Here is a 19,035-nt window from a genome sequence, read left to right as displayed (position 1 = left end):
TTTTTTTTTTTGCGGTACGCGGGCCTCTCACTGTTGTGGCCTCTCCCGTTGTGGAGCACAGGCTCCGGACGCGCAGGCTCAGCGGCCATGGCTCACGGGCCCAGCCGCTCCGCGGCATGTGGGATCTTCCCGGACCGGGGCACGAACCCGTGTCCCCTGCATCGGCATGCGGACTCTCAACCACTGCGCCACCAGGGAAGCCCTCCACCGTTTTTTGAATAAACGAAATACTTTGTAATATCATTTTTCTTTAACTTAGTTACACTCTTTTATTCTTAGAGTGGTTGCCCCAGAGAGTTCAATATTCATCTTTCACCAGTAGTTGACCTGAGATTACATCCGGACTCTACAGTCAATGCAAGAACCTTGAAACAGTTGTTTCATTTACTTTCTTTCATCCTTTGTGTTATTGTTTTCATATTTTACTACGTATGTTATAAAGTCCAGAAGATGTTGTTGTTGTCAAGGGGTAATATTCATTCACATTGATTCACACACCAGCTACTTCTGTGCTTTTTCTTTCCTTCTGTGCTGCTATACTTTCATCTGAAAAAGTTTTTAGACGGTTTTTAGTGGTATGTATGTCTGCTGGCAATAAATTCTGTTTTTAAAAGTTTAAAAATTTACGGCTTTATCGAGCTAAGGTGGACAAATCATTGTTCATGTCTAAGTTGTACAAAATGATGTTTAAAGCTATTCAACATTATTTAACACACATACACATTGTGAAATGATCACTACAGTCAAGTTAATGAACACACCCATCACCTCACATGGTTGACTTCGTGACGAGAACACTTAAGACTTACTCTCTTTGCAAATTCCAAGAATACAGTAGAGTATTATTAACCATAGCCACGAAGGTGTGCATTACATCCCTAGATATTATTCATTGTGTAATGGAAATGTGTACCCTTTGACTAACATCTCCCATTTCTCCCACCTCCCGGCGGCCCCTGGCTACTCAGCATTTGATTGGAAATCTCTTTATTTCCCCCTCATTTGTAAAGGATATTTTCACTGGACATAGACTCTAAGTGGCAGGGTATTTTATTCTTTACAGCACTGTGAAGATGTCATTTCATTTTCACTTTTTTTAACATCTTTATTGGAGTATAATTGCTATACAATGGTGTGTTAGTTTCTGCTTTATAACAAGGTGAATCAGCTCTACGTATACATATGTCCCCATACCTCTTCCCTCTTGCATCTCCCTCCCTCCCACCCTCCCTCCCTATCCCACCCCTCTAGGTGGTCACAAAGCACCGAGCTGATCTCCCTGTGCTATGCGGCTGCTTCCCACTAGCTATCTATTTTACATTTGGTAGTGTATATATGTCCATGCCTCTCTCTCACTTTGTCACAGCTTACCCTTCCCCCTCCCCATATCCTCAAGTCCATTCTCTAGTAGGTCTGCGTCTTTATTCCCGTATTTGCTCCTAGATTCTTCATGACCATTTCTTTTTCTTTCTTAGATTTTAAAAAATAGAATTAGTAAACAAAACTGTGCGTGACTGGTTGTTTAGAGAATGAAATGAGGGTAACAATTCATGGTATATAGGAAGTGCTTAGTATTGATGTAAATAATAAACAATCTGTAATAAGATTAGAAGACATTTTTGGAGCCAAACTGAGGTTTATAGCCTGGGAAACAGCCTCTCAGTAGCTGTGAGGGGACTCTCCAAAGAGGTAAAGGAGGGGCCAGGATATATGATTTTTTTTTTTGGTTGGGAAATGCATGCATTCAATCATACATCTTTGTAAAAGATGACTGTTAATCACAAAGAACAGGTCTCTCAAGTTGATTTTAGTGTTTATCTATATATGGGAAGATGCCAGAGTCTGGGGTCATTGAAATTCTTCCTTAGATATGCATTTCACTATGTAGGAGCCTGAAGATGAAAACAGAGAAAGCTTCATCCTGTTTTTCCCATCCTGAATTCCCTTCAGGGCACTGATGGTGGGAGACTGCCAGGGGTGAGACTTAACCCTTCCTATAACTGGATGATGAGCCACACTTCATGGTTAAAGCAGATGGACAATGTATGTGTGACAGGCCCGAAGACAGGCTGTTCTAGCTAGCATCAAGTTCAAGCCAAATCATGTATCATCCAGGAGGACCTCCCCGTACCTCACGACGTGAACATTTCTTCCAGCAGTATCATTTTTCCTTCTCCTTAGAGCTGAGGTCCTCATGTCTGTCCAGTGCTTTTCTAGGCACTGGTGGTACAGCCTAGGACAGGCAAGGTCTGTGTTTAAAGCGACTTGACATTCACGTGGAAGAGAGAGAGAGAGAAATAAGCCACACAAACACAGAGCAAGAGGTTCTGTGAGGAGAAAACAGGACACGCGACTAGATTAGACAGTCTTGAAGGAGGTGGAAGTCATGGTTCATGGTCTTGGCTGTCTGTCTTCTACAGGTACTACTCATTTTGTGGCTGTCAGCGTTCTTGAATGAAGCTGGAAACCTTGCATGTTGGGCCAGATGACTTCTCCTAGCGTCTTTGTAGGTGATGGCTCCAGTGATAAGCTACTGTCTCACCTGATGGGCTGGGATCGGTATCAGCTGGAGGATTTCAAACTTTGCTTCCGGTCCCCACAGCTGCTGCCTGAGAACATCCAGTAGATCTCCTGGGCAAACTTGAAAGCCATCAGGCCCACTCACCTGCTCGGTCTGTTGAAGGAACATTTATCCGTAGGGCAGATATGGGACGGGACCCTCCGCATCTTTGAGCACATGAAGCTGGCTTCGCTATACGAGCAAATGAGAGCAGAGATGAATGGTGAGTGGGTCTGTGCGGGGGATAGCTTCCTGGTGCTCGTGGGAGCAGGAAGGTTGCTGCTGGATTTCTATGGGGTCCTTCCAAGTTGCTGGTCTCCCCCTAAGAAAGACTCTCCCTGCCGGGAGTGAAAGTTTAAAAGTACGAAAGCTGTGAGAGCTTGGAGCTCTAGCCTCGGAGAGGATGGTGATCAAAAGCAAGAAGAGGGAATTGAAATGTGCATATCTAGTTCTGTTCCAAGGCTACTTTCGAGAATGCAAATTTGTGCCAGTGCAATGGTTGCACTAGGGGATGATTTGCTCACCACAGGAATTTCATGTTTGCTTATGCATGATTTTTTCTAAAGAGGTAAATGCAAAAAAAAAAAAAAAACCTACAACGAGGGCTTCCCTGGTGGCGCAGTGGTTGAGAGTCCGCCTGCTGATGCAGGGGACACGGGTTCGTGCCCCGGTCCGGGAAGATCCCACATGCCGTGGAGCGGCTGGTCCCGTGGGCCATGGCCGCTGGGCCTGCGCGTCCAGAGCCTGTTCTCTGCAACGGGAGAGGCCACAACAGTGAGAGGCCCGCGTACCGCAAAAACACACAAACAAAAAACCCACAACGAGACTGTACCCGGCTGTAGTATTCATTTATTTATTGTAATATTGTAGTATTTATTGTAGCATTGCAGTATTTATTATACCAGTCATGTGTTTCGTAGTTAGCAAGTATAAAACTGCACTACCATCTTAATTGTTTGTCTTTTTAAAACGTATCACGGATCCCGTTTTCCATCTGGTTTTTGCCTGCGACTTTACCTACTGCAGAGTTTGAGGGATGCATATGTCACTTTCCGGCAGACCTGGCTGCGTCTGAGACCTGTAGAAATTAATAACTTTTGCTGGTGCCTGTTACAAGGCAGGCACTAATCTTAATGCTTTCTGTGCATCGGTACTGACTTTTCACGCTCTCATAAGAGGGGGGCTCTGTTATTCCTGTTTTACAGACAAGGAAACTGAGGCACAAAGCTCAAGTAAATTGCCCAAGGTCACAGAGGTGGGATGTGAACCCAGGCAGTGGGTCTCCACATCCTCTGTGCTTGACCATGTACTGCTTCTCTTGCCCTAGAATGAGAGCATGAGTTCAAGGAATGGGATGGGAGTTGGCAACATGAAGTCTTCCCCATCAGAGCTTTGGGCATTGGAGGTTCTGAGTCACAGAAATTCAGGCTTCGAGCATCTTCTGGGCAGGCCGAGGGGATGGGGACTCAATTTCCCTGCATCTTCAGTTCCGTCTTCCTCTCCTCCCGTCTCCCCTTCATAAATCCCTTACATATGGTTGTCTGGAATAGGTAGATGTTGAGCAGAGAGCTTGGGAATGGGATCTAGAATCCTTAAATCCCATTTGGCCATCGCGGAGAGAGACATTGGCACAGAGGAGAATGACATTAAAGGAAGAACTTCCCTCCTGGCCACTGGTCCTAATTGGCAATGTCAATGCCCTGCTTGAAGCCGCAGGAGCCCCTTTTCCCCAGTCCTTACCTGGTTCCCACCTGGCCTTCTAAAGGGGTGGGGCTTGCAGAAGATACCTCCTAAGCAGGAGGAAGCCCTAGACCACACCCATCCCACAGCAATGTGGGAGATGATGTAAAGGGACGGTGGACAGGTCAGGATAACTGATGCCCCCATCAGCTCCATCTTCTAGGAAACATGGCACAGTGAGAGTTTCTGTGCTTGAATGGTGCTGTGGCAGAGGGATTTGTGACTGAGTCTGTGAATGCACATGTTCATAGGCACAAGTGTGCTGTCTTTTAGGGACTATGGGTTTAAGAGTTCAGTTTTTAACAACAGAGCTGGATTCAAAGGCTGGTTCCACGTCACCAACTGTAACCCAGGACAAATTATGTACCACGGGGCCCCGTTCTCTCTTATTGAAAACAGCTAGCTGCACCTAACTGAGTTTCTAGGGTGAAAACTTACAAGGCATTGGGTTCAGTGTAGATTCTCAATCATTTGTTCATCTTTGGGACAGTTTTTCTCTTAACAGTATCACCTTCCCTGGTGGTTTCCAGATCCTACATCATCACTGACGATGATGCCAGACAGGCAGTATCAGAAGTGGGAGGGTCTTTAGCATCTCACTGTACACACCCTCCACCCCACCAAGACTAGTTCATCAGATATGGGAGAAGGGGTGAATCTTTAGTTCAACAGGCTTCCATAGATGGCCAAAGGGAAGTGAGAACTGGTTTTTTTTTTTTATTAAGAAATTAGATTTAAATTCCAGGCTGTTCATTTGGAACAGCCCAGCTTTTTTTTTTTTGTACTTTCTGATTTTTTTTAAATTTTAATTTTATTGGAGTATAGTTGATTTACAGTGTTTCAGGTGTACAGCAAAGCGATTCAGTTATACCTGTACATATATTCATTCTTTTTTAGATACTTTTCCCACATAGGTTATCATAGAATAGTGAGTAGATTTTCCTGTGCTATACAGTAGGTCCTTGTTGGTTATCTATCTTGTGTGTATGTCAATCCAAAACTCCTCAACTTATCCCTCCTCCACAGTGTTCCCTCTCTTGGTAACCGTAAGTTTGTTTTTGATAACTGTAAGTCTGTTTCTGTTGTGTGGATAAGTTCATTTGTACCATTTTTAAAAACATTAGATTCCACACATGAGTGATATATGATATTTGTCTTTCTCCATCTGACTTACTTCACTCTGTATGACAGTCTCTAGGTCCATCCATGTCTCTGCAAATGGCATGATTTCATTCCTTCTTATGGCTGAGCCATATTCCATTGCATATATGTACCACATCTTCTTTATCCATTCATCTGTTGATGGACACTTAGGTTGCTTCCATGTCCTGGCTATTGTAAATAGTGCTGCAATGAACATTGGGGTGCATGTGTCTTTTTGGATTATGGTTTTCTCCAGATAATACGCCCAGGAGTGGGATTGCTGGATCATATGGTGCATGGGGAGACATGGAAGGGGTCCTTTTAGTTTTTGAGAATAGGACTTTGTGAGTGGTTATGTGAAACACATCAGGGGGCTGGGGTTAGACCATTTCTCGGTGCTTTTCTTCCGTGGCATTTTATTTCCAAAATATTAGAGTGGCTTCTGTGTGCTGGCATTGCTGTTCACACTTGGGGTACATCAGTGAACAAACACAGGTTGGCTACCGGTCTCCTCCTCCGGTGTGGGGAGACGGGTAATGGACGTGATGAATAAGTACATTATAGGGTGTGCTAGAAGGTGACAAATGCAGTGGACAGTGGTGGGGAGGGCAGGTGGGGTCTGCCTAAGGTGTGTGCTTCAGGAATCAGGTGCAGTGTTGATCGGGACCATCAGGCACTACTGAGGCGCTAAGATTCGAGCAGAGACTCGGAAGGGAGTGAATGAGCCAAGTGGATATTGGGGTTGGGGGGAGAGCGTTCCAGACAGGAGGCTGGCTGCATCAAGGCCCCCAGGCAGGGATGTGCTCTTAATGTGTGCTGTGGTCTTTGCAAAGTAGCATGTTTCCAAAGTAGCTGGGTTGATGAGGCTTGAAGATAACGATTTTCAGTCTCTTCAATTCCAAGTCTGTCAGAGAAATGGTTGGTTCTACTAAGACCATCCATCATTATTAACTTTTTTTTTTTTTTTTTTTGCGGTACGCGGGCCTCTCACCGTTGTGGCTTCTCCTGTTGCGGAGCACAGGCTCCGGATGCACAGGCTCAGCGGCCATGGCTCACGGGTCCAGCCGCTCCGCGGCATGTGGGATCTTCCCGGACCGGGGCACGAACCCGTGTCCCCCGCATCGGCAGGCGGACTCTCAACCACTGCGCCACCAGGGAAACCCCATTATTAACTTTTTTTTCAGCCAGGGGAAATCTCACTACCCCATCATCACTGTTTTATTTCAGAGATGGCACAGGTATGGGGACCCCAAGATCCAAACCAAGAAGAACCAGAGATGCTGGAAGAAGAAACAGGTTTGGCTACTACTTTGTGATGATTACAGACAAATTGCTTGATGGAACATTCGTTTTATGGGTTCCACATTGGCCACCTCCTTTGAAACTGTCTTCAATTTATAGTCTGCCAGAAACTTGCCAATCTGTTCTTCCTGTGCTGCCTACTGAGGAATAGGTTACCATAAACTGGACATTTCCTCTGGGTCCCCTCCAAGGTCTGAGATACCAATGTCTGTTTCTGGTCTTTGTGTTGCATTAATAAGTGTGTGTATTTTTTTTATTTTTATTTTTTCCACAATTTTTAAAGGCTGCACTCTATTTACAGTTATTACAAACTTGGCTATATTCCCCGTGTTGTACACTACGTCCTTGTAGCCTATCTCACACACAATGGTTTGTACACCCCACCCCCCGCCCTCTCTACTAGCCCGCCCTGCTTCCCTTTCGCCACTGGCAACCACTAGTTTGTTCTCTGTATCTGTGAGTCTGCTGCGTTTTTGTTACTATCTCTAGGTTTTTTGCATTTTTCAGATGCCACATATAAGTGATGTTGTATAGTATTTGTCTTTCTCTGTCTGACTTACTTCACTGAGCATAATACCTTCCAAGTCCATCCATGTTGCTACAGTGGCAAAATTTCTTTCTTTTTATGGCTGAGTAATAATCCGTTGTGTATATGTACCACATCTTCCTTATCCATTCACCTGTTGATGGGCACTGAAGTTGCTTCCATATTTTGGCTATTGTGAGTAATGTAGCTGTATTTTTTTGTATTGGTGGCCCCATGGAGATTTTTCACACGGACAAACTAATACCTACTGTGATAGAACAAGTTAAGTTGCATCAAAGAAATACATGCTGTACTTGTGTATAATCCAAAAAGAATCACAGAAAATGCAAAACTTGCAATGAGAAGCATTGATCCTTCGCCCAACCCTGGACTTCTGTGGAATCGACCACAGCCTCTCTTGGCTGCCACTTCGGCTGTTTATTTCTATGTTCATAAGTGATTAACATATACTGCCATTTCTTGGGTTTTCAATCAATTACCTGCTGACTCATCATGGCAGGTAAGTATCTCTTCTCATGTATCCTCCAATAAAAGTATGATTTGGAGGAACAGGTATTGAGTGTCATGTGGATATAAGTCAATGCTGACCCATGTAATTAATCAGGATTACATGCTGTGTTCATTTTCTAGGGCTGCTGTAATAAACTAACACAGACTGGGTGCTTAAACAATAGAAGTTTATTTTCTAAGTGCTGAAGAGAAAATGTCCAAAACCAGGGGGTCAGCAGGGCTGTGCTTCCTCCAGAAGCTTGGGGAGAGAATCGGTCCTTCGTCTTTCCAGCTTCCTGTGGCTGTTGGCATTCCTGGGGTTGTGGGAGCATCACTTCAATTCCCACCTCTGTGGTCACATGGCCTCCTCTTTTGTCTCAGAATTCTCTCTGCCTCTCTTTTATGGAAATACATCTGATTGCATTGGGCGCAATCCACGGTAAGCTTCTCCTCTCAAGGTCCTTAATCACATCTTTTGTCACATAAGGTTCTGGGGATTCAGATGTGGATATATCTTTTGGGGGGTCACTATTGAGCCCACTACACATGGCTTTTGGGGGGAACCATTTTCTATTTTTTAAAAAAAATTTATTTAGTTTATTGGGCTTCCCTGCTGGTGCAGTGGTTGAGAGTCCGCCTGCCGATGCAGGGGACATGGGTTCGTGTCCCGGTCCGGGAAGATCCCACATGCCGTGGAATGGCTGGGCCCGTGAGCCATGGCCGCTGAGCTTGCGCGTCCGGAGCCTGTGCTCCGCAACGGGAGAGGCCACAAGAGTGAGAGGCCCGCATACTGCAAAAAAAAAAAAAAAGAAAAATATTATTTATTTTTGGCTGCGTTGGGTCTTCGTTGCTGTTCGTGGGCTCTATCTAGTTGCGGTGAGCAGGGGCTACTCTTCATTGTGACGCATGGGCTTCTCATTGCAGTGGCTTCTCTTATCGCAGAGCACAGGCTCTAGGCACTCAGGCTTCTGTAGTTGTGGTGCGTGGACTCAGTACTTGTGGCACTCGGGCACTAGATCGCAAGCTCAATAGTTGTGGCGCACAGGCTTAGTTGCTCTGTGGCATGTGGAATCTTCCTGGACCAGGGCTTGAACCCGTGTCCCCTGCATTGGCAGGCAGATTCTTAACCACTGCACCACCAGGGAAGCCCCCATTTTCTATTTTTGTTTGAGGTAGTCATTGCTGTGTTTTGTTTTAACTTTCTGTGCAACTACCATTACATCATCCCAAAGTTCTTTGGGAAGCATAACACCATCAAACATATCAAGGAATCAGTTGGCTCCCTTGTCATAATTTCTAGACAGTTTCCATATCGGTTGCCACGTAGCTGCCATCCTGGGACTCCATTTAATCTTGAATTCCACTTTCTTTTTAAATTGAAGTATAGTTGATGTACAATGTTGTGTCAGTTTCAGTTATCCAGCACAGTGATTCACATATATATATATATATCCACTCCTCTGTTGATGGACATTTAGGTTGCTTCCATGTCTTGACTATCATAAATAATGCTGCAGTGAACATTGGGGTGCATGTATCTCTTCAGATTATGGTTTTCTTCAGATACATGCCCAGGAATGGGCATATGGTAGCTCTATTTTGAGTTTTTTTTTTTCTTTTGGCGGTACGTGGGCCTCTCACTGCTGTGGCCTCTCCCGCTGCGGAGCACAGGCTCTGGACGCGCAGGCTCAGTGGCCATGGCTCACGGGCCCAGCCGCCCCGCGGCGTGTGGGATCTTCCTGGACCGGTGCACGAACCTGTGTCCCCTACATCGGCAGGCAGGCTCTCAACCACTGCGCCACCAGGGAAGCCCTATTTTGAGTTTTTTAAGGAACCTCCATACTGTTCTCCATAGTGGCTGCACAAATTTACATTTCCACCAACAGTGTAGGAGGGTTCCCTTTTCTCCACACCCTCTCCAGCATTTATTATTTATAGATTTTATAGATTTATAGATTTTTTGATGATGGCCATTCTGGCTGGTGTGAGGTGATAACTCGTTATAGTTTTGATTTGCATTGCTCTGATAATTAACAGTATTGAGTATCCTTTCGTGTGCCTTTTGGCCATCTCTTTTGCCCCCCTTCTGTTTTAGCTCACAGAAGATACAGAGAGAAGATGAGGATGAAAATATTGGTTCTGTGGGACAGCACCCCTTGGCCTGATGACCACATATATCTCCACAACACGGTGGAGCAGGGACCCAGAGAGCTCGGGAGACTACTGCATCCGAGCCGGCCTGGAGCCCAGCCACCGACGACAGCATTGGAGGGCCTGGCGGGTGTTGGGAGGACTACCCTGGCCCTGAAGGTCATGCTACACTGGGAGGAGGGCATACTCTTTCAGCACCCGTTCTCCTATGTTTTCTACATCCGCTGCCATGCAGTGGGAGAGATTGTGAACTCCACCTTTGCTTGCCTGCTTTCCTGGGCCTGGCCTGACTCTCAGGTCCCCATTGAAGAGTTCAGGAGTCATCCTGAGAGGCTCCTGTTTGTCATTGATGGCTTTGAAGAAATGACTGTGTCTTCCAACTTGTACGAAAGCCCGCCCTGTACAGACTGGTACCAGCAGCTCCCAGTGGTCAGAATCCTACTCCACGTGTTGAAGAAGGAGTTGGTTCCCACAGCTACCTTACTGATAACGACCAGAGACTATGGTAATCAAGATCTTAAAGATTTGTTAGTGAATCCATGAAGCTTGGGGAGAGAATCGGTTGTCGTCTCAGGGTTCACAGAGGGAGACCGGGAGGAGTATTTCATCAAGTTCTTTGGTGACCTAGACAAAGCTAATAAAATCTTGAATTGGTGAAGAAAAATGGAAACTCTTTTTGATTCCTGCTCTGCCCCCCTGGTGTGCTGGACTGTGTGTCCTAGCCTGAAGTGGCAGACGGCAAGTAATCCTTCTTTCCGGCTGGCCACACAGAGCACCACCAGCATCCATGCCTATTTTTTCTGCAGCTTCTTTGCCACAGTGGAGGTGAGCTTGTCATATCAGAGCTTGCCGGAACAGTGGAGAGCCTTGTGCTCTCTGGCTGCAGAGGGGGTGTGATTCTCAAACTTCACATTTGCAAAAGAGGTCATGGAACAAGGGCATCTGGAAGCCTCTTTTACTGATTCTCTCTTGAGGTTGAATATTCTTCGAAAGGTCAGTGACTGTGAAGAGTGCATTTCTTTCACTCACCAAGGTTTCCAGGCATTTTGGGGGGCCATGTTTTATGTGCTCTGGGGAACAAGAGGATCCCTTGGTGGTCCCTCAAAGCATCAAGAGATGAGGGTGTTCCTGAATGACGCCTTTGCTAACACAAACTTCTGCTGGCATCAGATGGCTCTTTTATCCTTTGGTCTTTTAAATACAGACCTAGCAAGAGAGCTAGAAGATACTTTACGCTGTGAAATGTCTCCCAGGGTAATGGACGAATTATTAGATTGGGCAGAAGGGTTGGAGAAGCATGATGCTGTCTCAGTCCACTTCGGATTCCTACAATTCTTCCAGTGCTTATGTGAGACTCAGGATGAAAATTTTATAAGGCAGATTTTGAATCACCTCCTTGAAGCTGATCTCGACATTCATGGGTATCAGCGCCTCCAGGTTTCTTCCTTTTGCCTAAAGCACTGTCAAAAGTTCCGTAAGCTGAGGCTCTCTGTCAGCGGTCCCATCCTTGAGATGAAATTAGCTTCTGCCTTGGAAACTCTGGAGTGAGTAATGCAAAACCGTCCCTTCCCTAAGTTTCTCTCATCTTCACAGGCTCTGCCCAAGTTCTTCCATGAAAAACTGGGGGTCTGTGGTTGTGTTATCAATGGTTATGATTGACCAGACATTCTAGATCAGCTCCAGTCTGCGAGAACATTTTCCTTTAGGTGTCATGGAGGATTCCCTGGGTACTCAACTCATCTACTTAGAGGTAGATTTTATATCTCAGGCACTGCACGTTGAAGGTGTATGTGCCAGGCATTGTACTATAACACCTACTTGTGTCAAAATGATGCCCATAACTCAATGGAGGGGGATCTCTTATTGTTATTCAGAGATGAGAAAACGGCAGAATAAAAGCACAATTTTCTTAGTCAATGTGACTATTAAGTAGCCCAGCTCCCTTTCAGAGCTCCAGACCTTAAATAAAATGCTGTATGCCTCTCCTTTGAGCATACATTGGAGCCAGGGTGGGGCCGGTGGTGTCGACAAAATCTTAAAGCTTGTTCTGATGAGTTTGTCCCTTTGTCCTCCTGGAAGAAGAAACTTAAAAATCCTTGAGCCACTTTTGGTTCTTCTCCTACGACCTTATCCCATCACTGACACTTCTGGCTTCTGAGCTGGAAGGTAAGGAAACCTGACCGTTCTGCTACTTATTTCAGGTCCCGGGAATGTTTTCTAAATTCTTACCTTGAGACAGGAGCTGTTGTTCATGTCTCAGATCCTTTCCTGTTTAACCCTCAGATCTATAAGAAGCACCAGTCCAATCTGGATTGAACAAGTTAAGATTCTGAGTAGACTAATTTCTTTGTGTTCACCCACATTGGAGTATTAGTAAGATGCTTGGTTTGGGGGTCTGGGGTAATTAATGTCCAATGCATATAGACTATCATTTGTCCTATTTGGAGTCCGTAAAACTTGAGTAGGGGACTTGATTTAGGTAGCATTCACTGTTGGGTCATGTGAGTAAGTGCCCTTTACTGTAAGTGATTTTCTAAGGATCATCCCGTCTGTTATGGGAATTAATGCCCAGACAACAGTCCTCACTTTATACATGATCACCCTAAGACTTAAGGAAGTTTAAGACCTTCCCTAAAGTTCATAACAGATCCTCTGATGTTGGGTTGTGTCCTACTTTTCTACAGCACAGCTTCTTACTGCTTTTTCTCCTCAGTGGGTTTAAACTCTGTATATCAGTATTAACTGGGGTGTTAAACACATGAAAGCACAGGCGTGTATACACAACACACACTCACACACATACAAGTACACTTAAGGTTGGAAACTACTTTAACCAGTTACAATTCTGGACTATGGAGTAGAACTTTATATATCCTCCAGGTGCTTTCAGAATATATTCTTTGTTTTACTTCCCTCATCTCATCTGAGATAAAAAAAAAATGTAATTTCTGACTGTATTGCTCTTTTATTGTTAACATTGAGAGCCTGCTGCATAAGCGAAATTCTAAATAATTAGAATTCTAATAATTCTAAGATCTAAATATTTGCATGAATCTTCTTTAATCATCACAAAATCCTATGAGAGTTAATTTTTTTTTTTTTTTTGCGGTACGCGGGGCTCTCACTGTTGTGGCCTCTCCCGTTGCGGAGCACAGGCTCCGGACGCGCAGGCTCAGCGGCCATGGCTCATGGGCCCAGCCACTCCGCGGCATGTGGGATCTTCCCGGACCGGGACACGAACCCGTGTCCTCTGCATCGGCAGGCGGACTCTCAACCACTGCGCCACCAGGGAAGCCTGAGAGTTAATTTTACTAGGCACGTTTTGGAGATAGAAAAGTGGAGCACAGAGATTAAATACTAAGAGGCAGAACTCTGAATCTGTCTTAAGTCTATTTAACTTTAAGTCTGAACTCTTAAGGATTATACCTGTGGTCCGCCTCACTTACGTGGTTGCTTTCCTCCAAAAAGAATTGTTAAGGATTGTGGGAATAAAACACCTGGTGGTGTGCGAACTATGCTTTTTTGGTTACACATTTTCACATTCAGAACTCCAGTGAGTCTCTTTTGTTAAGGTCTTTTCTTGCCTCCTGTAGATCATATTCTGGGTGTTGGTTGAGTTTTATTTACTCTCATCAGTCTTCTCTCTCTCCCTCACAAAGGACAGGGGCTGCCGATTTCAGGAAACATCAGTGGGAGGACATTTGCTCTGTGTTTTGCAGTGGGAACATGAGAGAGCTGGACCTGAGTAACAGCAAGCGTAATACTTCATCTATGAAGGAACTCTGTTACAAGCTGAGAAATCCAAGGTGCAAACTCCAAAAACTGACGTAAGTGTGAGACTCTCGTGGTTTGAAGAATGCAATAATAGGAGAATAACCCACTTTTTTTTTTTTTTGATGACTGCCGTGAGTTATCTATTGGCCAGAAAGTAAGCTAGGTACGAAGGAGAATAAAATAAAGGGACTTACGTTCATGAAGCCACTAATTAGGCAAAGTAGATTGAAATTTTAAAAAATGGCCATCTGCTACGGCAGTAGATGGCAAGTTGGTCAGAAGGGATTTGACCATTCTAGAGCACATTGTTTTAGAGCCATTCACAACTCAATTATTGTCATGAATATGGCGTTAGAATTCAGTTAGTATATGACATTCCCTTGTAAATGGCATCCTTTATCTCTGCTTGGTTTATTTGAAGCTGAACCTTTAATAGTTTAGGTATCACAGCGGCAACTCAGATGGGGGGTTCTGGCATCACCTCTACAGAAAGTTGTACAGTGTGATTTTCTGAGAGGAAATACCCACAAAACATAGAAGATGGAATATTTAGGGTACCATTGTGAAACTAAAAATGATGACTCAAAAAAATAAATAATTCATCTCATATTTTTAACCAAAAAAGGGCAATCTATCTTGCACTAGAGATACATGTAGACAAACTACTTTTTCCTTAAGACGTTTAAGGTGGACTGGTTTTTGAGCCAAATATGAAGGAATAGAAAATTTCTAGGGCATGGTAGGGGCAAAGTGTTTGAGAAGAGCTAAAGGTATGTGGAGTCCATGAGACGTGCTCTGTGTCTTAAGGAAAGGTGAGTCATTTGTGGTACAGCTTTATTCATTCAATAGATATTTATTGAGCATCTGTTATCTGTTCTGGGGTTATAACAGTGAACAGAACGGGTAATTCTTGCCTTCATGGAGCCTACACTGCGTTGGAGAAACAAACTTAAATAATCAGGATGGTATATGAGATGGTGACATCTCCCAAAGCAGGAGGAAATCAGTTCAGCAACTCAGAAAGGGTGTAAAAGAGGGAAGATTTGCAGTTTTAGATAGGGGAGGCCCCCTCTGCCTTCCCTATCTACCTGAAAGATATTTGAGTAAAGATCTGTACATTGGATATGAAGCATAATTTGGGATTGAAACTTAGTGGTCCTGTAGCATGCTGCAAGTAGAAACGACAGATTCTCAAATCTGGCTCAAAGATAGGGAAGAATTAGCAGGTGGAGTTCGACCTTGATGGAGAAGCCAGGGAAGAAATTAACTGATAAAGGACACAGCAAGTAGGACTTAGAGTGGAATTTGAGATGGAATTTGGTTACATGTTCTGGAGTCTAGGACAACTAACTCTATCCTACTCTTCCTCCACCTTTCTCAAGGTCATGCCTCAAGGTCTAAAAATCAGATGCAGGCACTGATTCAACGATTTAAGAGCAGAAGAGTTGACAATGATGTTTTTCCTCACACTTCTGTTTGTTGAGTGAACCGGATCAAATACACGGGTGGCAGGCTTAAACAGCCTTTGACATCCTTTTCCTTTCTTTCTTTCTTTCTTTCTTTCTTTCTTTTTTTTTCTTTCTTTCTTTCTTTTCTTTCTTTCTTCCTTTCTTCCTTTCTTCCTTTCTTCCTTTCTTCCTTTCTTCCTTTCTTCCTTTCTTCCTTTCCTTTCCTTTCCTTTCCTTTCCTTTCCTTTCCTTTCCTTTCCTTTCCTTTCCTTTCCTTTCCTTTCCTTTCCTTTCCTTTCCTTTCCTTTCCTTTCCTTTCCTTTCCTTTCCTTTCCTTTCCTTTCCTTTCCTAACTTAACTTAACTCTCAAGATGAGGAGAAACAAGTTCAAGAAAAAAACGAGAGAGTTGTTCTCACCAGTCCTCTCTGGATTGGTGTGGGATGGGTGGTCACCTCCCTAGAAGAGTGTCGGCAGCCCCAGGACATCTTACATTAGATCTGGGGAGGAGTGGGGAGAGGATGGATTCCTGACTTCATACATCCAACTGAGCTTAGTGATCATATTTGAGATTGCCTTTTCAACATTTTAGTACCACGACTCAAATCAATGTTTGGACTCCTCTTATGTTTTTTTGTTTTAAAAAATTAATTAAATCTATTTTTGGCCGCTTTGGGTCTTCGTTGCTGCACATGGGCTTTCTCTAGTTGTGGCGAGCGGGGGCTATTCTTTGTTGTGTGTGGGCTTCTCATTGTGGTGACTTCCCTTGTTGCAGAGCACGGGCTCTAGAGCACAGCCTCAGTAGTTGTGGTGCACGGGCTTAGTTGCTCTGCGGCATGTGGGATCTTCCTGGACCAGGGCTCAAACCTGTGTCCCCTGCATTGGCAGGTGGATTCTTAACCACTACACCACCAGGGAAGTCCCTCCTCTTATGTCTTGTATATCATCCTCGAGGTTGTGTACATGTGTGTTAGAAAGGAAAGATGAGGAAGCAGGCTCCTCTCCCAAAACTTTCTCACTGCCTCTCTTCCTCAGGTGCAAGTCGGTGTCTCCTGTGAAGATTCTGAAGGAGCTTGTCATCGTGCTTCATGGTAACCACAAGCTGACCCACCTGGATCTGAGCTCTAACAACCTAGGAATTACCGTGTCCAAGATGATTTTTAGAACTTTGAGGCACTCAGCCTGCAACCTCAAGTATCTGTGGTAAGTCTTTGCTCTTCCAGATCTGTCCCCAAGATCACGCGTAGGTTTGATGATTCATTGGGAGGACAGGAGTCAACACTGCAGGAAAAGAATACAGAGAAAGACTAGCAAAGAGGGAAAAAAATGCATGGGTGTAGAGCAGTTGTTCTCAAATTTTAACATATATCAGAATCACTCAAGGGGGCATGTTAAAACACAGATTCCTGGAATCCACCCCCAGGATCCAGCAGGTCTATTGAGGGGCCTGATAATTAGCATTTTTAATAGATTCTGAGGTGACGCCGGACTGTGGACCACACTTTGAGTAGCACTAACTTGAAAGGGTGTAGCCATCTTGTCTTTGAAGGGATGAGAAACAGGGAGAAATCGGCTCTTGTTCATGGAGCAAGGGGGTCTCTAAACAAAGACCACTCTTCCCAGGAGTAACTGCCTATCCTGGGGCCTCTCTGATAGGTTGGAATCGTGTGGCCTCGCCCCTAGGGTTTGTCGTCAGCTCTTTATGGAACTCAGCAAGAACTCAAGTCTGAAATTCCTCAGCCTGGGAGACAATGATCTCTCTAACGTTGAGCTGAAAAGACTGCAGGGGCCTATTGGGATGTCCAAGTGCCCCCTGAAGCAGCTGTCGTAAGTCCTCCTGCTTTTTCAAAAATACTTTCTTTGCAAGTTTGAGTGGCATTGTGGGGTTGGCAGTGGGACTGTGTTTTGGGAGCCTTGGGGATCCCCCTGTTGGTCCCCCATCCCGCTGACACAGTTCTTGTCATCTTCATCCTTCTCACCGTTCTCCTTAGGGCTCCATCTCAGCCAGCTTTGCCTTCACCTTGGTCTTGGGCATCTTGACCATCAGCTTCTTTTGTATAACCTCCTTAGGCTTCTGCCAGCCTCCTCCAAACACAGTGGTTTTCAGCGAGGGCCAGTTTTGTCCCCACTGGGAACATTAGGCAGTGTCTGGACACACGCTTGTCTTTCAGCTTTGGGAAGGGAGGATGCTTCTGGCATCTAGTGGGTAATCTCGTGCTCCTGGCATTGACCAGGTGTGATCAATATCCTACGATGTACTGGAGGGCCCCCTACGATCAAGAATGATCTGCCCTAAAGGTCAGTAGGAATGAGAATGAGAAATCTTACCTTTACCCACATTATTCTCCTCCATGAAAATTATGTTCCTTATCTAATTTAACTTTTCCATGATTTGGGGTCCCAGGTGTATGGCCCAAGGGACTGAGAGTTCGAGAAGGAGATAGGAAACCGGGCATAGCTGTGGCTCACCTTGCGTCTTCACCTCCCACAGCCTGGAGAAATGCAGCCTGTTGGCGGCCCACTGTCAGGACCTGGCCTTGCTTCTCATCAGCACCCAGGGAATGACTTGACTGTGCCTGGGAATTGATCGGCTCCAGGATGATGACGTGAGGCTGCTGTGTGCTTCCCTGCCTCACCCCGAGTGTGTCTGAGAGAGGCTGGTGTAAGTTCCTCCTCATTCGCTGTCTGGAAATGACCCTCCGTGGGGTTAGGCATTGAAGAAGACAGTGGCTCCTTCATTCGGGATCCAGTTATGTCATTGAAAACTAACATTCATGGGGCATTTACTCAATGTGCTAGTCATTGCTCTAAACACAGATTCTGAGTAGCACCCCCAAATCTGTTGAATCAGTCTCTGGAGATTGTGACAAGAAATTCAGTTTTACCAGGGACTCCAGGAAATTTTTAAAAGATATTTATTTATTTGGCTGTGCCAGGTCTTAGTTGCGGCATGTGGAATCTTCACTGCAGCATGTGGGATCTTTAGTTTTGGCGTGTGGGATCTTTTTTTATCTTTTAATTAATTTTTATTGGGGTATAGCTGCTTTACAACGTTGTGTTAGCTTCTGCACAGCAAAATGAATCGGCCGTACATATACATATATCCCCTCCGCTTCGGACACTACAGTGCATTAAGTAGAGTTCCCTGTGCTATACAGTGTGTTCCCATCAGTTGTCTATTCTATACATAGTATCAGTAGTGTATAGGTGTCAATCCCAATCTCCCAATTCCTCCCACCCCACCCCTTTCCCCCTTCATATCCATACATTTGTTTTTTACATCTGTCTCTGTATTTCTGCTTGGCAATTAAGGTCATCTATACCATTTTTCTAGATTCTACATATATGCGTTAATATACGATATTTTTCTCTTTCTGACTTACTTCACTCTGTATGACAGTCTCTAGGTCCATCCACCTCACTATAAATAACTCAACTTCGTTTCTTTTAATGGCTGAGTAATATTCCATTGTATATATGTGCCACATCTTCTTTATCCATTCATCCGATGATGGACACTTAGGTTGTCTCCACCTCCAGGCTATTGTAAATAGAGCTGCAATGAACATTCTGGTACACGACTCTTTTTGAATTATGGTTTCTCAGGGTATATGCCCAGCAGTGGGATTGCTGGGTCATATGGCAGTTCTATTTTTAGATTTGTAAGGAACCTCCATACTGTTCTCCATAGTGGCTGTATCAATTTACATTCGTACCAACAGTGCAAGAGGGTTCCCTTTTCTACGCACCCACTCCAGCATTTATTGTTTGTAGATTTTTTGATGATGGCGATTCTGACTGGTGTGAGATGATATCTCATTGTAGTTTTGATTTGCATTTCTCTAATGATTAATGATGTTGAGCATTCTTTCATGTGTTTGTT

The 19,035-nt window shown here is 44.6% G+C and overlaps 1 protein-coding gene across 1 annotated transcript; it reads left to right on the top strand.

Annotated features, from left to right (window-relative positions):
• The first annotated feature begins 2,207 nt into the window (after nt 1–2,207).
• Nucleotides 2,208–17,818, top strand: NLRP13 (NLR family pyrin domain containing 13). Its single transcript, XM_089903476.1, is given in 7 exon segments — nt 2,208–2,783; nt 6,671–6,739; nt 9,877–11,476; nt 13,592–13,759; nt 16,188–16,355; nt 16,809–16,979; nt 17,644–17,818. Coding segments are annotated over 7 exon segments (2,661 nt in total). The 5' UTR covers nt 2,208–2,473.
• Nucleotides 17,819–19,035: the final 1,217 nt, after the last annotated feature.

The sequence above is a fragment of the Delphinapterus leucas genome, chromosome 20 (genome assembly GCF_059928025.1).
Source record: "Delphinapterus leucas isolate spDelLeu-1000000601 "Yukka" chromosome 20, BTC_Dleu_Yukka2, whole genome shotgun sequence".
In the NCBI taxonomy this organism is placed as follows: domain Eukaryota; kingdom Metazoa; phylum Chordata; class Mammalia; order Artiodactyla; family Monodontidae; genus Delphinapterus; species Delphinapterus leucas.
The sequence above is the reverse complement of the archived record's forward strand: the minus strand, read 5'-3'. Positions and strand labels throughout refer to the sequence as shown.